The following is a 24,724-nucleotide window of genomic DNA, read 5'->3' on the forward strand; positions in this document are numbered from 1 at the left end:
TTTCAACTTAAAAAAAAAGACACTTAGGGCCTCGAGAAGATTTCATTTTCTAAAAAATACACTTGGGTCTCCTGAGAAGGTTTCACAATATTAAAAAAAAAAACAGTAGGGGTCCCTGAGAAGGTTTCAAGTTAAGAGAAAAAGACACTTGGGAACCTCTGAGAAGGTTTCACATTATTAGAAAAACCAGTTGGGATCCCTGAGAAGGTTTCAATCTAAAAAAAAAAGCACTTGGGGCCTCGAGAAGATTTCATTTTCTAAAAAATACACTTGGGTCCCCTCAGAAGTTTTCACAATATTAAAAAAACCAGTTGGGGTCCCTGAGAAGGTTTCAACTTAAAAAAGACACTTGGGTCCCCGAGAAGGTTTCACCTTCTTAAAAAAAAAAAACACTTGGGAACCCCGAAAAAGTTTCACATTATTAGAAAAACCAGTTGAGATCGCTAAGAAGGTTTCAATTAAAAAAAAAACACTTGGGTCTCCGAGAAAGTTTCATTTTCTAAAAAATACACTTGGGTCCCCTGAGAAGGTTTCACAATAGTAAAAAAAGAGTTGGGATTCCTGAGAAGGTTTCAACTTAAAAAAAGACATTTGGGTCCCCGAGAAGGTTTCACCTTCTTAAAAAAAAAACACTTGGGAACCCCGAAAAAGTTTCACATTATTAGAAAAACCAGTTGAGATCCCTAAGAAGGTTTCAATTAAAAAAAAAAACACTTGGGTCTCCGAGAAAGTTTCATTTTCTAAAAAATACACTTGGGTCCCCTGAGAAGGTTTCACAGTAGTAAAAAAAGAGTTGGGATCCCTGAGAAGGTTTTAATAAAAAAAAGAAACTTGGGGCCCCGAGAAGGTTTCATTTTCTTTAAAATACACTTGGGTCCCCTGAGAAGGTTTCACAATATTAAAAAAAAACAATTGGGGGCCCTGAGAAGGTTTCAACGTAAAAAAAAGACACTTGGGAACCCCTGAGAAGGTTCACATTATTAGAAAAACCAGTTGGGGCCCCGAGAAGGTTTCATTTTCTAAAAAATACACTTGGGTCCCCTGAGAAGGTTTCACAATATTAAAAAAAACAGTTGGGATCCCTGAGAAGGTTTCAAATTAAAAAAAAAAGACACTTGGGTACCCCGAGAAGGTTTCACAATATTAAAAAAAATCTGTTGGGATCTCTGAGAAGGTTTTATTTAACTTAAAAAAAAGACGCTTGGGAACCCCGAGAAGGTTTCACAATATTAAAAAAAACCAGTTGGAATCCCTGAGAAGTTTTCAACTTCAAAAAAATACTTGGGGCCCCGAGAAGGTTTCACCTTCTTAGAAAAAGGACACTTGGGAACCCCGAGAAGGTTTCATTCTTAAAAAGAGGACACTTGGGAACCCCGAGAAGGTTTCACATTATTAAAAAAACTAGTTGGGATCCCTGAGAAGGTTTCACATTATTAAAAAAAAAAACAGTTGGGATCCCTGAGAAGGTTTCAACATAAAAGAAAGACACTTGGGAACCCCGAGAAGGTTTCACAATATTAAAAAAAAAACCAGTTGGGATCCCTGAGAAGGTTTTAATAAAAAAAAGACACTTGGGGCCCCGAGAAGGTTTCATTTTCTTTAAAATACACTTGGGTCCCTTGAGAAGGTTTCACAATATTAAAAAAAATAAACAATTGGGGGCCCTGAGAAGGTTTCAACTTAAAAAAAAGACACTTGGGAACCCCTGAGAAGGTTCACATTATTAGAAAAACCAGTTGGGGCCCCGAGAAGGTTTCATTTTCTAAAAAATACACTTGGGTCCCCTGAGAAGGTTTCACAATATTAAAAAAAACAGTTGGGATCCCTGAGAAGGTTTTAAATTAAAAAAAAAGACACTTGGGAACCCCGAGAAGGTTTCACAATATTAAAAAAAATCTGTTGGGATCTCTGAGAAGGTTTTATTTAACTTAAAAAAAAGACGCTTGGGAACCCCGAGAAGGTTTCACAATATTAAAAAAAACCAGTTGGAATCCCTGAGAAGTTTTCAACTTCAAAAAAATACTGGGGGCCCCGAGAAGGTTTCACCTTCTTAGAAAAAGGACACTTGGGAACCCCGAGAAGGTTTCATTCTTAAAAAGAGGACACTTGGGAACCCCGAGAAGGTTTCACATTATTAAAAAAACTAGTTGGGATCCCTGAGAAGATTTCACATTATTAAAAAAAAAACAGTTGGGATCCCTGAGAAGGTTTCAACATAAAAGAAAGACACTTGGGGTCTTGAGAAGGTTTCACCATCTTAAAAAAAGACACTTGGGAACCCCGAGAAGGTTTCACATTATTAAAAAAACCAGTTGGGATCCCTGAGAAGGTTTCAAGTTAAACAAAAAGACACTTGGGGCCCCGAGAAGGTTTCACCTTCTTAAAAAAAAGACAGTTGGGAACCCTGAGAAGATTTCATTATACTGAAAAAACGAGTTGGGATCCCTGAGAAGGTTTCACATTATTAAAAAAAACAGTTGGGATCCCTGAGAAGGTTTCAACATAAAAGAAAGACACTTGGGGCCTTGAGAAGGTTTCACCATCTTAAAAAAAGACACTTGGGAACCCCGAGAAGGTTTCACATTATTAAAAAAACCAGTTGGGATCCCTGAGAAGGTTTCAAGTTAAACAAAAAGACACTTGGGGCCCCGAGAAGGTTTCACCTTCTTAAAAAAAAGACAGTTGGGAACCCTGAGAAGATTTCATTATACTGAAAAAACGAGTTGGGATCCCTGAGAAGGTTTCACATTATTAAAAAAAACAGTTGGGATCCCTGAGAAGGTTTCAACTTAAAAAAAGACACTTTGGGCCCCGAGAAGGTTTCACCATCTTAAAAAAAAGACACTTAGGAACCCCGAGAAGGTTTGACATTATTAAAAAAACCAGTTGGGATCCCTGAGAAGGTTTCACATTATTAGAAAAACCAGTTGGGATCTCTGAGAAGATTTCAATTTAAAAAAAAAATACACTTGAGAACCCTGAGAATGTTTCAGATTATTAAAAAGACAGTTCGGACCCCCGATAATGTATCATTTTCTTAAAAAAAAATGCACTTGGGGACCACGAGAAAGTTTCACCTTCTTAAAAAAAAGACACTTTTGAATTCCGAGAAGGTTTCACATTATTAAAAAAAAACAGTTGGGATCCCCGAGAAGGGTACAACTTAAAAAAACCAATTGGGATCCCTGAGAAGATTACAACTTAAAAAAAAGTTACTTGGGGCCTCGAGAAGCTTTCATTTTCTTTAAAAAAATACACTTGGGACCCCCGAGAAAGTTTGACATTATTAAAAAAACCAGTTGGGATCCTTGAGAAGGTTTCAACTTTAAAAAATACACTTGGGACCCCGAGAAAGTTGCATCTTCTTAAAAAAAGACACTTGGGAACCCCGAGAAGGTTTCACATTAATAGAAAGACCAGTTAGGACCCCTGAGAAGGTTACAACTTAAAAAAAGACACTCTGGGCCCCGAGAACGTTTCATTTTCTTAAAAAAATACACTTGGGGGCCCCGAGAAGGTTTCACATTAAAAAAAAAGACAGTTGGGATCTCTGAGAAGGTTTCAACTTAAAAAAAGACGCTTGGGTCCCCCGGAAAGATTTCAGCTTCTTAAAAAAGACACTTAGGAACCCGGGGAAGGTTTCATATTTAAAAAAAAAGACAGTTGGGTCTCCCTAGAAGGTTTCACTTTTTTTCAAAAAAATACACTTGGGGCCCCTGACAAGGCTTAACTTTCTTTGAAAAAAGACAGTCGGGAACCCCGAGAAGGTTTCACATTATTGAAAAAAACACACATTTGGGATCCCCGAAAAGGTTTCAACTTCTTTTAAAAATTCAGATGGGTCGCCCGAGAAGGTTTCAACTTAAAAAAAACACTTGGAGCCCCAGAGAAGGATTCACCTTCTTTAAAAAAAAAAAGAAAGTTGGTACCCCCGAGAAGGTTTCACATTATTTAAAAAAGATAGTTGGGACCACCGAGAAGGTTTCATTTTACGGATTTTTCCTTTTTCGTGAATTCAGGTCAAAGGTTCAAGAACCACAAAGAGTTGCACGCATTTGTCATTGAATCTATTGTGCCTCTTGGTACAACCTTTAGTTCGTGTACCTACTGAAGAATATAGAAAGTTTGTAAAGGTTCAAATCTACTACTAGTTTTAGAAAATCAGAAAGTTGGAAGGAATTCTGCAGACAAATTGACAATCTTCCACAAACACCAAAATTCCAGAAGATTCTCTTGCTAAAATATTCTGGGTTCACTGTGGATCCTCTATGAGACTTTAAGGTGTTCATAGAGAAGTTTGTGGTGTTTGACTAGCATCTCTGAAAAAAATTAAGAACTATTTCATAAAGCAGTTTTTCAATTCGTGGTACATCTTTGACGAAGTGTGGGTGTGGGGACACTTATCAAGAGGATCTCTATGGTTCAACCAAAGCTACATCAAGGGAACCTAGGTTCTTGGACAAAGATAATTTCAATGTGGGGTTGATCGCAGGAGGTTGTTCTATTCCCACGTTTGTAGATTTAAATTTTCACTTAAGCGAAACTGGTGTGTGTTCAAGATTATACTGATGAGGATGATGCAGCAGTTCTTATTAAAAGCAAATTTCTTAATCTGGTCAAGGAACTCACGCAGACACTGGAGTTTGTTGAGAAATGGTGTCAATTAAGAGGATTGTCTATGAAGGTGTAAGTTTACTATAAAAACAAGAAAATGATTTTCTTTTTTTTTTGTAGGGTGACAGTAATTTGCACAATGGACAAACCCTATTTAAATCTACTCAGAATTCGGGACTTTATCGCTAGAAATACAAAATAAATAAATAAAAACTGAATAAAAAGCATTTGACTGAATCTTCTCTGAAAAATTCAAATCCGCTGTGAACTTCACCCGCTAACCCAATTTCGCGGCCGTACAATCGATCACTACAACAAAACAAAACTAAAACACACTTTAATGTTACAAAAGTAGTTTCCGTTAAATAATTAACTCGATCAATAAAATTCAATAAACAATTAATAGTTTCCGTTTTCTCCCGTTGGCAACTCTGCTCGCGCCAGCGCCACCTAGCGCCGCGTCAAACTCGAAAGAGCGGGGATTATTTCCGCAAAAGTTTGTTGTGTGTTCGTGCGATGGTGTGTTGAGCACGTCCGTTAAATGTCTTCGTTCGAAAAGACGCGCACAACAAAAAATTACGAATTTTCACAGCAACGCTGTATCGAAGAACAGTCGTCGAGATTTTGCTAAAAAACGTGTGACTGAACCGATAACGATGAGAAGAAGAGTGGGACGAGTATGTAAAAGTTAACGGTGTGTTTGTTTGACTGCATCTACAGGTGGTATCGGTGAGATGCCGATGCCGTGTTACGGTTTGTGGTGTTAAAAATGAAGTGAAAATAAGTGAAACAACATGTAAAAAAGTCGTGGAAATTGGCACGTCTTCACGGGAATTTCGAACCGACCGAAACTGTTAAAATGCGAGGTGTTGAATGGGTGCAAGAAGGGACAACTCAGGTGACCATGGAAGAAAAAGAAAGGAAAGGACGACACATGTTGGGGATTAAAGCTTATTTATTTATTATATATTTAGCTAGTATTCCACACGACGCTTTAGCTGGTGAGTACTTTCCCACTTTTTTTATTGCCCTTTGCACCCTTTCTATTATTAAATCCATGTTGCTATGGATATGTCCGACTTTTTCGCCCTCGTGGTACTTGCATTTTTAACAAATTAATCTACATTTTAAAAAAATTACATTTTTATTCACGCTTTATTGTTTGATAAAAACTCGTGTTTACGTAATGTTACCAACACTGGTAACGATTGTTTATCAATCAAAGCTCCCACCAAGTTTACCTGTTTTCAAACTTAATAACTGGCGATGATTATATTAAATGCTAACCCCCAAAGCCGCAGGCCTATAGTGAGTAAAGTGAACTCAGCGCTGGTAATTTATTGTTGTAGGTTCCATCAGACTAAATCTGACCAGTGAAAGTTCCCTCAAATACATAATTCGGGTGTTGTAGTTATAGACTTCATAACGAAGTCTCCTATAGAGAATGATAAAAAAGGAGTTCGAGAAGTCCGCGAAAACAAGCACGCGTGTTGTAACGTTATCAATGAGAATGTATAAAATAAGAACATTTGATGATACGGTCTACTTTTTTCAGTCTTCAATTTTCATTGTCTGCGGACCGGAATGTCATGCAAACCCGAACAAAAAACTAAGGGTTTGAAGGGGACCCCTGAGATTTACCTGAAGTTGTGGCAAAAGGCTCTACGACTATGAAAAACAAAAATAACGGCATTTTTTACTTAATTCGGTATATTCCAAGTTATATAACGAACATTACTGTTATAAAGAAAGATATTTGTGAGTCAACAAGCAAAGCAAACAATTTTATGTGTGTGATTATTTTTAATATTCACTTTCTGTTTCAATTTGCTAAGAAATCTAAAGGTCTTTCAATGCATTAAACTTTAAATCCTGGTTTCTAGAAACTGCAAATGCAGCTTTATGTTAAATTAATGTCTGCTGTCTATTAAAAAATGTGGCTGCCCTGACCCGGACCGGCCGTGAAACCATGCGAAACGTTGATGTAACAAACCCTGTTTTCAAAGCATAAATTATATTTTGCCTTTATAGTAATCGAGTCCATCGGACGAATGACCACTGTTACATTTTCTCGACAATTTGATGACGATATTTTAATAAACTATATTTCAAAATGTTTTGAATGTTATACAAAAATATGCTCCTGTACGAATCCGCTTTCACTTTTATGGCTAAACGTTTAAATTTTCGCAAAAACATCTGCAAGGTATAACAACGCTACATTACCAACACGGCGATATGTATATTTTTTTGTACAAATTTTCCATTTTATACGCATTTTAAGTTTTTTCTTGTGAAAAAAAGTCTACGCATGTTAAAGCAAAAAAACAAAAAGTAAGCCCGCCCACCCACCCTGTCTCTATTGTGACGATTTTTTTATTCGCCGTGAACCAAGAGGGCGGAGCTTAACTGCAAAATACTTATATCTTCGCAAAAATTAAAAACATGTTTTTAAGTATCGTGTTGTTCAAAGAATACTACGTATATTAAGAAAAAAAGAAAAAATATAAACCCCGCCCACCCACCCCATCCCAATTGTGATGATTTTTTTATTCGTAGAAACCTAAAACACGTTTAAAATGGCAATTTTTGTAAGGAAACATGGATTTTACAATTAGGCTCCGCCCCTAGGTCTGCCGACGAATGAAAACTTCATTACTATTTAGATCAAGGCAGGCATTCTTTGAGTAACACGATATGTACTCAAAAACATGTTCTTAATTTGTCATAGAGTATAACGATTTTGCAGGTAAGCTCCGCCTTCTCGGCTCACGACAAATAAAAAAAATATTCACAATTGAGACAGGGCGGGTGGGCGGGGTTTATACTTTGCCTTTTTTCTTAAGATACGTAGTCGTCTTTTCAGAACAAGAAACTTAAAAGATGTTTAAAATGGTAAATTCGTCTAGACAAATATGAATATTGAATTAAGCTCCGCCCCTCGATATGCCAACGAATGAAAAATTCATCACAATTGAAAATTCAGTTCTGGGCGGGTATGGGTTGGGCCTAATTTTTGGCTTTATTTTTCTTAATAAACATAGTATTCTTTAACAAGACGACACTCAAAAACAAGTTTTTAATTGCTCCTAGAGAAATAAGGATTTTGCAGTTAAGCTCTGCCCCTCGGCCTACGACGAATAAAAAAAAATCATCAGAATTGCGATAGGGCGGGTGGGCGGGGCTTATATTTTCCTTTTTTTTCTCTTAATATACATAGCCATCTTTTCATAACAACAAACTTAAAACATGCTTAAAATGGTACATGTTTGCAAGGAAAGCTGGATTTTGCAATACTGGGGCGCAGCTTAACTGCAAAATGGATATTTCCTTATATAAATTTTTCATTTTATACATATTTTAAGTTTTCTGTTTTGAAAAGAAATCTACAAATATTATTAAAACAAAAAGACAAGATGTAAGCCCGCCCACCCGCCCTATCGCAATTGTGATGATTTTTTTTATTCGCTGTGAACCAAGAGGGCGGAGCTTAACTGCAAAATGCTTATTTCTTCACAAGAAATTAAGAACAGGTTGTTGTGTATCGTGTTCTTCAAAGAATACTACGTATATTAAGAAAAACGGAAAATATAAACCCCGCCCACCCACCCCCTCTCAATTGTGATAATTTTTTTATTCATAGAAACTTAAAACACGTTTAAAATGGCAATTTTTTGTAAGGAAATATGGATTTTGCAAATAGGCTCCGCCCTTAGATTTGCCAACGAATGAAAACTTCATTACTATTTAGATCAGAGCAGGAATGGGTGGGACTTAATCTTTAGCTTTAATTTATGTACATGGTATTCTTTGGGTAACACGATACTCCAAAAAAGTGTTCTTAATTTCTCGTTGAGAAATAACAATTTTGCAGTTAAGCTCCGCCTTCTTAGCTCATGACAAATAAAAAAAATCATCACAATTGAGACAGGGTGGGTGGGCGGGGCTTATATTTTGTCTTTTTTGTTAATATACGTAGTCGTCTTTTTAGAACAAGAAACTTGAAACATGTTTAAAATGGTAAATTCGTCTAGATAAATATGGATCTTTTAATTAAGCCCCGCCCCTCGATCTGCCAACGAATGAAAAATTCATCACATTTGAAAATCGAGATCGGGGCGAGTATGGGTGGGGCTTAATTTTTGGCTTTATTTTTTTTAATAAACATAGTATTCTTTGAATAAGACGACACTCAAAAACATGTTTTTAATTGGTCTTAGAGAAATAAGGATTTTGCAATTAAGCTTCGCCCCTCGGCTTGCGACGAATAAAAAAATAACCAGAATTGAGGCAGGGTGGGTGGGCGGGGCTTATATTTTGCTTTTTTTCTTAATATACATAGCCATCTTTTCATAACAAACTTAAAACATGCTTAAAATGCTACACGTTTGCAAGGAAATATGGATTTTGCAATACTGGGGCGGAGCTTAACTGCAAAATGGATATTTCCTTATACAAATTATCCATTTTAAACATATTTTAAGTTTCATCTTGTGAAAAGAAGTCTACAAATACTAAAATAATAAGACAAGATGTAAGCCCGCCCACCCGCCCTGTCGCAATTGTGATGATTTTTTTTATTCGCCGTAAACCAAGAGGGCGGAGCTTAACTGCAAAATACCTACTTCTTTACGAGAAATTAAAATGTGTTTTTGAGTATCGTGTTGTTCAAAGAATACTAGGTATATTAAGAAAAACAGGGAAAATATAATGATAATTTTTTTATTTGTAGAAACTTATAACACGTTTAAAATATTAAATTTTTGTAAGGAAGTATGGATTGTGCAAATAGGCTCCGCCCTTAGATTTGCCAACGAATGCAAACTTCACTACTACATATTTAGATCAGAGCAGGAATGGGTGGGGCTTATACTTTTGCTTTAATTTATGTATATGCTATTCTTTGGGTAACACGATACTCAAAAACATGTTTTGCATTTTTCGTAGAGAAATAACAATTTTGCAGTTAAGCTCCGCCTTCTCGGCTCACGACGAATTAAAAAAATCATCACAATTGAGACAGGGTGGGTGGGCGGGGTTAATATTTTGCCTTTTTTCTTAATATACATAGTCGTCTTTTCAGAACAAGTAACCTAAAATATGTTTAAAATGGTAAATTCGTCTAGACAAATATGGATTTCGCAATTAAGCCCTGCCCTTCGATCTGGCAACGAATGAAAAATTCCTCACAATTGAAAATTGAGATCGGGGCTGGTATGGGTGGGGCCTAATTTTTGGATTTATTTTTCTTAATATACATATTATTCTTTGAACAACACCACACTCAAAAACATGTTTATAATTGCTCCTAGAGAAACAAGGATTTTGCAGTTAAGCTCCGCCCCTCTGCCTACAACGAATAAAAAAAAATCATCAGAATTGCGATAGGGTGGGTGGGTGGGGCTTACATTTTTCCTTTTTTTTTTCTTAATATACTTAGCCATCTTTTCACAACAAGAAACTTAAAACATGATTAAAATTGTACTTTTTTACAAGGAAATATGGATTTTGTAATTATGGGGCGGAGTGTAACTGCAAAATCGATATTTCCTTATACAAATTTTAAACATATGTTAAGTTTCATGTTGTAGAAAGAAGTCTACACATATTAAAACAAAAACGCAAAATGTAATCCCGCCCACCCGCCCTGTCTCAATTGTGATAATTTTTTTATTTCCCGTGAATCAAGAGGGCGGAGCTTAACTGCAACATACTTATTTCTTTACAAAATTATAAACATGTTTTTGAGTTTCCTGTTGTTCAAAGAATACTATGTACATTAAGAAAAAAGGCGAAAAATAAATCTCCCCCACCCACCCGATCTCATTTGTGATGATTTTGTTTAATCCTTAAAGACTTTAAACACGTAAAAAATGTTCAATTTTTGGAAGGAAATATGGATTTTGCAGTTGAACTCCGCCCCCTTGGCCCACGACGAATAAAATAAATGATCACAATTGAGATAGGGTGGGTGGGCGGGGCTTATATTTTGCCTTTTTTGTTTAATATGTGTAGATTTATTTCGTCAACAAGAAACTTGAAACTGAAAACCGTAAATCTTTGTAGTAATCAATTTAACTTCAACGTGAACAACAAGTTTGTAATCCCACTTACGTCACTTTAATTGCTGTAATCGGGACTTTATCTTTATGTAAAGTAGAGTCTTCCAAATAGTGAATATTGTGAATCGGGCGTCGTTGATCATTATAGCGCAAATGTGTTTATGTGCATCTGATTCATGCAAACTGTGTCATTGCAAGCGGTTATTGGTGGCTTTCACTGAATTGAAAGTCAGTGTTCACTATTTAACGGACTCTACTTTACGACTCGGTGAACTGAGTCTCGTATATATTGTCAAATTTTTATGTTGCAGTACACTGTTCGGACATTTTCCTAGAATAATTTTATTCGAATTGTATAGTTTTATCGATTTTGTGTACTAATTTATATTCCACAGATTAGATAAAAGTACCTAGAAATATATGATCGACTCGTTGATTAAGGTTTTTTCTGACTCAGCATTCAAATTGTTCGTGTTATATGCACACCACGACCTTCACTGTGCGCTCGTTTTATAAGTAAACGGTGTTAAAATTCCTTCTCGTATCAAGCTGCAGAAATAATACTGAAATATAATCGTTCTTACTAGTGTAACTCGTATCAAAATTAATGGTAATTCGATGTTCTTTTCGTCGAGGCGGGGCTGAGTTAAATATATTTCCAACAATTTTGTGCTGATTTTTGAAATTGTAGTCTTTAAATGAATAATTTAACCCTTTGAATGATTAATTAACATTCTGCTGTAGGTACACAATTAATTGTTTACTGACTGCTTCAATCATATTCAGTCCGGTCAATTCACATAGAACTGAATTATTGAAACTAGTCATTGATGCTACTAATTCCACTCATTATTTTGTCTTTTTCCTAAAGGTGATCCGCCTGACCTTTGTAAATGAATATCGACGACTCCCAATTTACTTTAAATATTGTGCTCTGATCCACATTTTGGTAATCCGAAAGGTTACAAACATTTCGATTTTTTATCAGTGCACCTGATGTAGTTAATTTTATCTGACCTAATCTGGAATTTTCACCTACCTGCCTTATCGATGTGTAAGCGCCTTTTGCAATAACGACACCTCTATTACTGAGTAAATACGGATTAATCCGACTTGTCGTGATCAATAAATCACAATTTTCGTTTATTCGTTTCACGTTTAAACGCTTTAAAAATACATACGTAGTCAGTCGTCGGTACAAAATGCGTTATTAATGACGCATTTCGCACCTTTTTTCCATTTTGATTAGATTCTTTTAATCGACTGATCGGATTTTGTAAAAGGGATACAATTCGTATTGGAAAAGTTTCATATTTCGTTCTCGATCTCTAATTGATACAAAATTGCGAGCGTCTCCGGCGACATTATTATTGTTCTAATTTTAGAAGTTATATTTAAAGTTAAGTTGTAAGTTATTTTTCGTGAAAATCAGATTTATGATAAATTTGCAGAATAGACCCAAGGTGAAATATGAGCGTGGCGTGTTCCAGGTCCGTTAATTTTTATTAATTTGAGATTTTTGATAAAGTGAAAATTAACGACATGTAAGATAACTTTTAAAACATGAGTACTTCCTTGGAATTAATCGTGGTTATTTTTTTCGATTAATAATATTTTACTGTCACAGGATTTTCCTAGTAGTGTGAGTCACTAACCGTATTGTGATTGCGAGTCCTTGATCTATTATTGGTTTTTTATCGCTCAATTTATGTCTGATAGTATCTCCGGCTTGTACAAATAATTGCGATAGAAATATGTCTAGTTGTAATTTCGCTTTCACTCAGTCTGTAAACGTCCATTTCATAAATTGGAATCACCGAATCAGATGTTATCTCTTCGGGTTATTGTTACATCGATGGCATAATTGTCGCATTTAATTTCCATCAAATTTACATACTGACTATACTTCTGGCGACCATAATCAAGTGCCGGCAATTTCCATGTAATTTATTGAAAATTTTAATTGTCTGTCCAGAGCTGTCGCATTTTTATCGCTTTCTTTCACACCATCGTGTTATTTTACGTCTTTGACTGTTTATCCACATGTCGACAACAATAATTATCGTTATCAATCGATAATGAACTTACCAACCGGAAAAACAGAAGTTAACATCCAGAACGAATTTGGCCCGGAAATGAATTAGGGCGAATTACATGTATGAACAATGTCCGACTGAAAGTAAGTTAATGGATAACCCCAACAACAAACTTTTCTTTTATGATGCTTTTATAAGCGGATACTTCTGCATGCCCACGAGGTCAATTTTTATTAATATGTTGCATGCTAAGTGAAGGACGCAATTATTGGTAAGTAGTTGCCGGTAATAACACGAATGAATTTCTAGTAAAAATTTTTGTGAGAATTTAGTTGTGTGCACTTCATGGACCCCAACACCCGACTACAAATCGCATAAACCCATTTAATTACCCCATTATTTCAAAATAAACATTCGTGAACAATTTATTACTCGGTAGTGAAGTTTGTTAGTTCAGGCCGAGTGTTATCTTTAATGCGCCCATGTTAATTTAAGTGTTGGTCAATGTATTTATGTTTATGTTGTTAAGTTTAATTTACATGGCCACTTGCGACCGACTCCTTTTATCTTAGTCGAGCACTTTGTACCTTAATAACCGTCGATCAAGTGTTTTCGACAGTTTTAATATTGAATATCAAATAATCGTTCCGAGCTAATCAAAGGATGGAAATAAAAAGTAAATTAAAGTCGAGCGCGCGCGTTTTTATTTCCGTCGTCGACATTTCGTCAATTACGAACTGTAAAACAACGGTGTGCATACGACCTTTGGGGCCGTCTTGCATATAAAAGCAACAGGCCATGGGATTCGTCAGACTGTGACGTAGTGCGGTGATCGGGCTGCCAGTTAAGTGCAGTCTAAGAGTGAGGTAAGCGGCCACAAAGGAAATACCTGTAGCTTTGGAATGTGACCAGTCACCAAGACCAAGTTAAATCCAACTGGGATTACTATTCTGCCATCTTATGACCTTTTTTATTAAAGGGTCCCTTATTCATTAGGCTGAAGATGGCGATGACAGGATATAAACGTCCTGAAGGATAACATAATTCATCTAGTGTGATTAAGTTTACTTTTCAAGGCCCCACTAGGGTTAAAATAGCACGCGTCTTCATCAAATATTTATTATTACGCGCTGGAATATGTACCCGATCATACATCTGTTTTTCACGTTTCGACACTCGCAGTTATGATTATGAATATACAGGGTGTTCCACACTAAAGAAAATTTTCTCACAACAATTCGGCTTTTGTTTGTATAGATGTTGTAACAGCACGCTATTCCACAATCGAAGTCATTCATACCCACGTCTGCCCCATATTTCACTCATAATTTAGTTCGTTGGTTGGATTTAACTGGATGTTATTCATTGCAATGTATCGAATAATAAACATGTCTGCAGTGTTAACATTTTCACTAACAATATTTACTCAGTTAGTCGAAGCTTTATTTTTCGTTGCTGTGAAGGAGCTATTAGATTAGTTTGATGTTTGCCAGGAGTGATTGACAAGTAATAAATCTTGGGGGTGGGGGTTGGCGACTCGTATTGTTGTAGAATGACAAAGGTGGCCACGAGAATTGTCAAGTGGCGTAATCGAGAGCTGAAAGTGTGTTGAGTGTAATTTGTCTGTTTCGTTGGAAATTTAAATAAGCACGGGTTTAAAGTAAAAGCAAATATACGATTGCTTTGCTGTAATTTGATTGGTATTGATTGGGTGAGTGCGATTTCGGTATTTGTTTGTTACTAGTTGACGTAAAATATGCAGGTTTAAACCCACGGAGTCATTATGGTTTAATTTGTTTTGAAACTTTTCTATTAATAATCATCAAAGTTGCAGTTTTTAGTGTTACCTGGACTGCGTTTCTCTTATACATATTATTTTAAAATGTCATTAGTAATTTGGTTTTTTGCAAAAATTTGGATACCTGGGTTAAAAAATTAAGGCGGATTCATAAGCTACCACTATAGGGGTGCTATTTTATTAAATTAATATAGCATGTAGCATGCATAATCATCAGATTGTTGGTGGGGATGATTAGACAAATTTTGATTATCGCTTTTCAATTAATTACAATAAGTGGTACAATTTTCCGATTTCTGGATTTCGTTATTTTCGATTTCTCAATTTTTAAATTTTTCGATTTGTTTCAATTGTCAGATTTTTCCATGTTTGGATTTTACAATTTTCCGTTTTTTTAATTTATTGATTTTTAGATTTTCTAGTTTTCAATTTTCCATAGCGTACTTTTCGTACAATTTTCCTTTTTCTTTAATTTTTCGATTTTTCAATATTCGGACTTTTCAGTTTTGCAATTTTCCGTTTCGCATTTTTCAGCTTTGCGATTTTTTCGTTCCTTTAATTTTTTCATTTGCAATTTTCTAAGTTTCTTTTTTCAATTTATCAATTTTTCAATTGTTGGAATATAAAATTTTTCGAGTCCAATTTCTAGATTTTGAAATTTCTTGATTTTTCTATTTTTTGAATTTTCAATTTTGTAAATTTTCGATTTCTCAATCGTCGTTTTTAACATTTCGGTTTTTCAACTTTTCGCCTCTTCAATTAGTCGATTCACAATTTTCCTAGTTTTCAATCTTAAATTAATTAATTTTTAGATTTTTCAATTTCTCGTTTTTCTGTTATTCAGTTTCTTAATATGTAGTTTTCGAATTTTTCAAAGTTTGAATGTTATACTTTCCCAATTTTTCACTTTTTCGTTTTGTCAATTCTTCGTTTTTGTATCAGTTGGAAGATTTTTCAGTGTTCCGATTTTACAATTTTTTGATTTTTGAATTTTTAAGTTTTTCCTTTTTTTTCAATTGTGAGATTTATCAGTGTTTTAGTTGTACGAATTTTTGTTTCTTTAAAATTCCCATTTGTAATTTTCTTACTTTTCAATTTTAAGTTTATCAATTTTTTAATTTTTGCAATTCTTGATTTTTGAAATTTGTTCAGTTTTCGTTTTTCGATTTTTAATTTTCTTTTTTTCCATTTGTAGGTGTTTCTGTTTCGCAATATTGCGTTTCGCATTTTTCATATTTTCGATTTTTCGTTTGCTTCTTTAATTTTTCAATTTGGAATTTTCAATTTTCCGATTTGTCATATTCTCAATTTTTAATTTTTCAATTATTCGATTTTTCTTTCGAGTGAGATTTTAAATTCATTAATTTTTGAATTTTTCGACGTTTTAATGTTACATTTTTCCGATTTTTCAATTTCTCGTTTTCTCAATACTTCGTTTTTGTATCAATTGTAAGATTTTTCAATGTTTTGATGTTACAATTTTTCGTTTTTTCAGTTTTTAAATTTTTCGTTTTTTTTCCATTGTGAAATTTTTCACTGTTTTGATTTTATAATTTTTTGTTTCTTTAAAATGTCCGTTTGTAATTTTCCTAGTTTTCAGTTTTAAATTCATAATTTTTTTAATTCTTGGAATTTCGGGTTTTTTCAAATTCCGATTTTCGATTTTTAATTTTCGGTTTTTCAATTTTTGGATTTTCAGTTTCACAATTTTCCATTTCGCGTTTTCCAACTTTTCGATTTTTCATTTGCTTCTTTAACTTTTTCCGTTTTAATTTTTTTATTTCTCGATTTTTAATTTTTCAATTGTTCCATTTTTCTTTCAATTCTCAGATCTTTCAGTGTTCCAATTTTCAACTTTCGGTTTTTTAAAATTTTCGATTTTTCAGTTCCTTGATTTTTCAATTTGTAACTTTTCGATTTCTCAATAGTCTCATTTTTAACTTTTTTTTTTAATTTTTGATTTTTGATTTTTGAACTTTACCATTTACTAACTTTTCCCATTTTTGACTTTGCGCTTTTTCAATTTTTCATTTCTTCAAAAATTAGTCAATTAGTAATTTTCGTAGTTTGCAGTTTTAATTTCATTAATTTTTAGTTGTTTCAATTTCTCGATTTTCAATCATTTCGTTCTCAATTACTAATTTTTGAATTTTTCGAAGTTTTAATGATAGTTTTCCCAATTTTCAATTTCTCGTTTTCTCATTTTTTCGTTTTTGTATCAATTGTAAGATTTTTCAGAGTTTCAATTTTATAACTTCAGTTTTTGAATTTGTTTTTTTTTCTCAATTGTGAGCTTTTTCAATGATTTAGATTTACAAATGTTTGTTTCTTTAAAATTTTCATTTGTAATTTTCCTAGTTTTCAATTTTAAACTCATCAGTTTTTTTAATTTTTGGGTTTTGAAATTTTTTTAGTTTTCGTTTTTTGATTTTTAATTTTGATTTTTCAATTTTTAGATTTTCCAATTTTCCATTTCGTATTTTTTCATTTTCGATTTTACCATTTTGGATTTTTCAATTTCCGATTTTTCAACTTTTCGATTTTTCGTTTGCTTTCATTTTTCCATTTGGAATTTTCAATTTTCCAATTTGTCATTCACGATTTTGAATTTTTGAATTTCTCGATTATTAATTTTTTTATTATTCGATTTTTTTTTCAACTGTAAGATCTTTCAGTGTGTCAATTTACAACTTTTGGTTTTTTGAAATTTCCGATTTTTCAGTTTCTTGATTTTTCAATTATGTAACTTTTCGATAGTCTCATTTTTAACTTTGCGGTTTTTCAATTTTACGTTTCTTTAGTCGATTTATAATTTTCTTAGTTTTCGACTTTCATTAATTTTTAGAATTTTCAATTTCTGGATTTTCAATTATCCAGTTTCTCATTCATTAAGTTTTTTCCGATTTTTCAATTTCTTGTTTTCCCAGTTCTCCATTTTTGCATCAATTGTATTATTTTTCAGTATTTCGATTTTACGATTTTTCATTTTTTCAGTTTTTTTTCAATTGTGAGATTTCTCAGTGTTTTGATTTTACAATTTTTTGTTTCTTTAAAATTTCTGCAATTCTTGGTTTTTGAAATGTTTTCAAATTACGATTTTCGATTTTTCAATTTTTAGATTTTTCAGTTTTCCAAATTTCCATTTCGTATTTTTCAACTTTTCGATTTTCCAATTTTGCACTTTTTCAAGTTTTGGTTTTTTCAGTTTCGCAATTTTGTTTCGCATTTTTCAACTTTTGAATTTTTCGTTTGCTTCTTTAATTTTCCCATTTGGAATATTCAATTTTTCGATTTGTCATGTTCTCGATTTTTAATTTTTTAATTACGTATTCGATTTTTCTTTAAATTGTGAGATCTTTCAGTGTTTCAATATACAACTGTTGATTTTTTAAATGTTCGATTCAATTTGTTGATTTTTCAATTTTGTATTTTTTTTATTTTTCAGTGGTTCCATTTTTAACTTTTCGGTTTTTAATTTTTTTTTATTTTCCATTTTTCATTTCTTTATTTTTCAGTGTTTTGATTTTTGAATTTTACAATTTTGTAACTTCGATTTATTAATTGTCTAATTTTTGGCTTTTCTTTTTTCAATTTTTCGTTTCTTTAAAAATTAGTCGATTTGTAATTTTCCGAGTTTTCAATTTGAATATACTTCCATTAAATTTTGAATTTTTCCAAGTTTTAATGCTACAATTTTCCGATTTTTCAATTTTTCGTTTTGTGAATCCTTCGTTTTTTCTTTCAATTGTGAGATTTTTCAGTGTTTTGGTTTTACAATTTTTTGTTTCTTTAAAATTTCCACTTGCAATTTTCCTAGTTTTCATTTTTAAATTTACCATTTTTTTAAATTTCTGGAATTTTTGATTTTTGTATTATCAATTTTTGTGATTTTTCTTTTCAATTGTGAGATTTTACTTCCTGAGCGTAAGTTATGTCAATTTTTGTCGGACAGATAAGCTTCGAAACTACTGGGCCGATTGTTGTCAAATTGTATTAATATATTAGGAATATCGTGTAGATGCTAAAACGCTAACCAAAATGTACAATCGTGAATGTTATATAAATTTTATAAATTAAAACACTCCTTCGCTTTTGGTTTATGAATCCGTACTGAGTTTTTACCTTAGACACCAGATTTTTGGAAAAAAAAACAATATTGTATAATTTTGAAATTGAATTTGTGCTCCCCTCCCAAAAAGGATGACGTTCCAACTATTAGAGAATATTTTCAAAATGTCGCAAATATACAGTTTTGAGGCTCCCAAAATCACCCTTATTGTATCAGCGATTAAGAAAACAATGTCTTCATTTGATTAAAATTGTAAACCGGTAATTAATTTGTATTGAACAAATAATTAAGCCATTCAGTATGTAATATAGTCGTTTGTGCCGCTTCTCCGTTGACGTGAAATAATTTATAATCAATAATCTGCAATTATTAATTTTGTATTAGTGCATTTCGAAAAGGTTCTGAGAAAATTGTGAATTTCCATTTTACTTTTTTTTACAATAACCTGCATGCACAAGGCTAAAAATATCGATTGAAAGGAGCATGAGGAAATTTAAGTGAACACCGTTAAAATTTGTTTATACTTGTGGTTTATCAATCGACCTTAATTTTTTCGTCTTGGAATCGGAAATAATTCTCCAAAAATTGACTAAAAACTGGAGCAGCAGTGAAATTATCTCTTTTGCACTTTCGTCGCATTAAGTTGAATTCGCCGAGTTCTAATTAATGTTAATTTATGCGAAATGACTAAATGCATTTTTGTTGTTGGAGAAATGGAAATTGTGATACGTTCTAGTTCAAGCAATTCCAGCACCTGTGGTGGATTTAATAAGACATTATTAAGCTCGAAGTTATTACGAAGTGCAAATATAAAATGCACTGCGAAATTTTTCGTCATTTGAAATTAGTTCGTGTAAAACCGTCGTCGAAAAAGTTTCAATTACTTATTATGTATGGCACCCAAAACGAGCTAGTTAATCAGGAAAATGGGACCGCGGGAGCTCAAATTTTCAGCAGATAATTCTGGCGAATTGCCAATAAATCCCACCGTGCAGAACAAAAAGGCAATAATTAAGCAATTAATTATGAAAATAAAAATTATTAAGGGTCATGCGAAAGACCCATAAAAATGAAAATGCGCCAGCACAACAGAAAAAGCCCAAACCTTTCAGGCTAAAGTTCAAACAATGTACGTCACGAAAATGCAAACAAGAGTAGACTGGTAATATAATAAACGAGAAGTTTTATTTAGCTTAAACTTGCCGTTGGGAGTTATCTCTTCAGTTTCGCTATAGATGCGCCCATTTATCCACATAATGGTACGTATAGATTCATTCATACACCCATTTTCGTGGAATAGAATTTTCTCATACAAATGTACTTCCACTCTGCTGCTTTATAATGCCTAACTTCTTTACCTCGTCCAGACGAAATCGATCATACATCCGTATTCTTTTCGCTTATTCTTTCGCTGGCAGGTAAATCAGAGCCAGGTGTAGCTGAAAGAATTCCCTTTATCCGTTCTCTCGGACCCTTACCCGATACCAATTGTCTAAATGTGTCTTCGGTAAATTTAATATAATTGAGATTAAGATTTCCGAGCACGCCAGGTGAACATTTAGATTAATTTACTCCAATTTGAGTAAATGAACGAATATATATGCGATAAATCGCAAGCTTCCAATCAATTGTGGCGCTGCGGCTATTTGTATGTTAAAAAAGGTGCAAACATTTTTTTTCAGAGAAGTAGCGAAAAGCCCAACAGGAAATTACCAATTTAGTGTGGTACGAATGCAACACAACAGTCATACATCTGCCGAGTTGAAATTAGTCAACCCTCTGCCACCCTGTTTTTTGCAAAGGGCGATATTTTTAATAATGAATAGTGGCGGGATTGATCACTGGATAAAACAAGTACACGTTCGGGGGTTTTCAGATGTGTATTGTTGGGTTATTATTTAAGTTTTGAATTTATTGTTGCAAGGAAGGTGGAACGCTTGAGGTATTTTACATTGTCGTGATACGCTTTATATTCATGGCATGGGTAAACATTTATCAGAATTCTTAGATAACGTAAATTTAAAGCTTGCAGTCGACTGCTACGTACACTCGTTATCTACGTATATTTTCTTTAGGACACATTGTTAAGAGTGTGTTTCATTTCCTAATGGTGCTAAAACGTCTTAGGCAGATGTAAGTCGTCGTGAACATAGAATAACAATAATATTGGATGTTTCATCGCAACTGGAACACTTCTCGTTACAATGACATAAAATTTTTGATTATGGACATGTTCGTGTTTGAAGATTTGAAGATTTTCTCAAGTGAAGAAGTAGAGCAAGCTAATAAGTGTTTAATTCGTGTCCGTCATTTTTAATAAAATTTAAACTAGTAGAAGGAGGTCAAGTTATTACGTCGACTGCGCTCTTTAACTTCCTGAGCGTAAGCGTTTCATGAGCTCTGGAGAAAAAGTGGTCTCTTGTTTCCGTCTGTCTGTCTGTCTGTCTGTCTGTCTGTCTGTCTGTCGTCTGTGTCAATTTTTATTAAACACATAATCATCGAAACTACTGGCCCGAAATATACAATAATATTTTTTCATATTTGATTTTTTTCATTTAGAAATGCCATAATCAAAGGGAAATATACTTGCTAATTATTTGTTAATTTTAAAATCGATGACTTGTTTCTAGTTTTTGACTTTTTAGATTGATTGAAATCTCAAAACTTAATTTTTGTATTGGAAGTTGTAGATAATGTTTTAAAGATTGTCTTAAATTTTGCGGTTTTCGACATTGAAATGGTTTTCCTTCAGTTTGGGAAATGGATTCAAAGATTCAAAGCTCTTCTAAAATTTTCAAAAATTTTGAATAGTCAAAAATATCAATACGAAATAAATTCAAAATTTTTGACGTGCTGGTTTGAATACTTTGTGGATTTATGTAAATGTTTTGTTTTCTCTAAAGCAAATGTATTGCTGGATTTTTTTTTAATCAAGATGAAATTTTTGTTGTGTTTTTCATTTAGAAATGTCATATTTGAAAAGAAATAATTTGTCTAATTTTTTAAAAATTTAGGCATTTTTCTTATAGGAATTTTTAGCATTATTTGGGAATCTTAAAACGAATGAGTAGTTTTTAATTTTTGACTTTTTAGATTTTTTGAAATTCCAAAATTTAATTCGTGGATTGGAAGTTGTAAATCATTTCCTAAAGATTTTCTTAAATTATCATTTTTTTACGGTTTCCGATATTGGAATAGGTTCTCTTCAGTTCTGGAAAAGCATTCAAAGTTTTAAGATTTTCTAAAATTTTCAAAAATTTTGAATACAAAAAAATATCACTACTAAACCAATTGAAATTTTTTGACGCGGTCATTTGAATAATATGCAATTTGTGGAATTATGTAAATGTTTTGTTTTTCTTAAAGCAAATGACATATATTGCTGGAAGTTTGTTTAAGAATACGTTTTTTATTTTTTTTTATTTAGAAATGCCGTATTTGAAAGCAATAATCTTCCCAATTTTTGAAAAAGTCACATTTTTCTTATGGAATTTGTAGCATTATTTGAGAACCTTAAAACCATTTTAGCGTTTAACGTTTTAGGTTTTTTGAAATTCTAAAATTTAATTTTTGGATTCGAAGTTGTGGATAATTTCCTAAAGATTTTCTTGAACTATCATTTTTTTTGCGGTTTCCCATACTAGAATAGGTTTTCTTCAGTTTGGTAAAAGCAGTCAAAGTTTCAAAGATTTTCTAAAATTTTCAAAAATTTGTAATACATAATAATATAAATTTGAAACCAATTCAAAATTTCTGACGTGGTGGTTTGAATAATAATTTGTGGAATTATGTAAGTAAAGTAATGACATGCATTTCTGAAGTTTTTTTTAAGATTAAATTTTTGATTTTTTTTTTGCATTTAGAAATGCCATATTTGAAAGAAATAATCTCCCTAATTTTTGAAAATCTTAAAACCGATGAGTTCGTTTTATAGTTTGAGATTTTAGATTTTTTGAGATTCCAAAATTTAATTTTTGGATTCGAAATTGTAGATTATTTCCTCAAGATTTTCTTCAATTATCATTTTTTTGCGGTTTCCGTTATTGGAGTAGGTTTCCTTCAGTTTGGGAAAAGCATTCAAAGTTTCAAAGATTTTCAAAAATTTTCAAAAATACAAAAAAATATCAATACGAAACCAATTGAAAATTTTTGACGTGATTAGAATAATAATTTGTGAAATTATGTAAAAGTATTACTGGAATTTTTTTTAAATTCAAGATTAAATTTTTGTTTTCTTTCATTTAAAAATTTCATAATTGAAAAGAAAAAATCTTCCTAATTTTTGAAAATGCCACAAATTTTTCTTATAGGAACTTTTAGTTTTACTTGAGGATCGTAAAACCAATGAATTTTTTTAGCCTCTTAACTTTTTGAAATTTTTTGAAATTCCAAAATTTAATTTTTGGATTCGAAGTTGTGGATAATTTTTTAAAGATTTTCTTAAATTATCATTTTCTTGCGATATTGGAGCAGGTTTCCTTCAGTTTGGGAAAAGCATTCAAAGTTTCAAAGATTTTCAAAAATTTTCAAAAATACAAAAAAATATCAATACGAAACCAATTGAAAATTTTTGACGTGGTGATTTGAACAATAATTTGTGGAATTATGTAAAGGTATTACTGGAAGTTTTTTTAAATTCAAGATTAAATTTTTGTTTTTTTTCATTTAAAAATTTCATATTTGAAAAGAAATAATTTCCCTAATTTTTGAAAAAGTCACAAATGATCGTAAAACCAATGCATTTTTTTAGCCTCTTACCTTTTGAAATTTTTTGAAATTCCAAAATTTAATTTTTGGATTCGAAGTTGTGGATAATGTTTTAATATTGTGTTAAATTTTCATTTTCTTTGCGGTTTCCGACACTGAAATGGGTTTTCTCCAGTTTGGAAAAAGCATTTAAAGTTTGAAAGCTTTTCTAAAATTTTCAAACATTTTGAGTATTCAAGATCAATATGAAACCAATTAAAAAACTTTGACGTGCTAGTTTGAATAATTTGTGGAATCATGTAAATATTTTGTTTTTTCCTAAAACAAATGACATGTATTATTCGGATTTTTTTTAATTCAATATATTTTTTTCATGCCATATTTGAAAAGAAATAATTTCCTTAATTTTTGAAAAAATAAACATTTTTTCTTATAGGAATTTTTAGTTTTATTTGAGGATCCTAAAACCTAAAATCCATGAGTTCTTTTTAGCGCCTAACTTTTTGAGATATTTTGAAATTCCAAAATTTGATTTTTGGATTCGAAGTTTTAGATAATTTTTTATAGATTGTTTTAAATTCTCATTTTCTTAGCGATTTTCCGACATTGAAATGGGTTTTATTCAGTTTGGGAAAAGCATTCAAAGTTTCAAAGATTTTCTAAAATTTTAAAAAATTTTGAATACAAAAAAATATCAATACGAAACCAATTGAAAATTTTTGACGTGGTGATTTGAATAATAATTTGTGGAATTATGTAAAGGTATTACTGGAAGTTTTTTAAATTCAAGATTAAATTTGTTTTTTTTTTCATTTAAAAATTTCACATTTGGAACGAAATGATCTCCCTAATTTTTGAAAAAGTCACAAATTTTTCTTATAGGAACTTTTAGCTTTATTTGAGGATCGTAAAACCAAGGATTTTTTTTAGCCTCTAACTTTTTGAAATTACTTATTTGAAATTCCAAAATTTAATTTTTGGATTCGAAGTTGTGGATAATGTTACAATATTGTGTTAAATTTTCATTTTCTTTGCGATTTCCGACACTGAAATGGGTTTTCTCCAGTTTGGGAAAAGCATTCAAAGTTTCAAAGCTTTTCTAAAATTTTCAAAAATTTTGGGTATCTAAAAATATCAATTCGAAATCAATTAAAAATTTTTGACGTGCTAGTTTCAATAATTTGTGGAATAATACAAATGTTTTGTTTTTCTTAAAATAAATGACATGTATTACTGGAAGTTATAAACTTTTGTTTTTTTTTTTTCGTTTAAAACTGCCATATTTGAAAAGAAATAATCTTCTAATTTTTGAAAAAGTCACAAACTTTTCATATAGGAATTTGTAGGTTTATTTGAGAATCTTAACCCCGATGAGTTCTTCTTAGCGTCTAAATTTTTGAGATTTTTTGATATTCCAAAATTTAATTTTTGGATTCGA

At 32.2% G+C, this 24,724-nt stretch overlaps 1 protein-coding gene across 3 annotated transcripts in view; it reads left to right on the top strand.

The window, feature by feature from the left end:
* The first annotated feature begins 5,099 nt into the window (after positions 1–5,099).
* LOC135137635 (protein sidekick) overlaps positions 5,100–24,724 on the top strand; it is a 205,715-nt gene continuing 186,090 nt past the window's right edge. For all 3 annotated transcript variants that reach the window (XM_064067345.1, XM_064067353.1, XM_064067363.1), the window contains exon 1: positions 5,100–5,615. In XM_064067345.1, coding sequence (XP_063923415.1) covers positions 5,474–5,615 — 142 coding nt within the window. In that variant the 5' untranslated portion in view covers positions 5,100–5,473. The remainder of the gene's footprint in view (positions 5,616–24,724) is intronic.

Source organism: Zophobas morio, unplaced genomic scaffold (assembly GCF_036711695.1).
Source record: "Zophobas morio isolate AGI-343-1 ecotype UQ-CSIRO unplaced genomic scaffold, CSIRO_AGI_Zmor_V1 ptg000004l, whole genome shotgun sequence".
Taxonomy (NCBI): Eukaryota; Metazoa; Arthropoda; class Insecta; order Coleoptera; family Tenebrionidae; genus Zophobas; species Zophobas morio.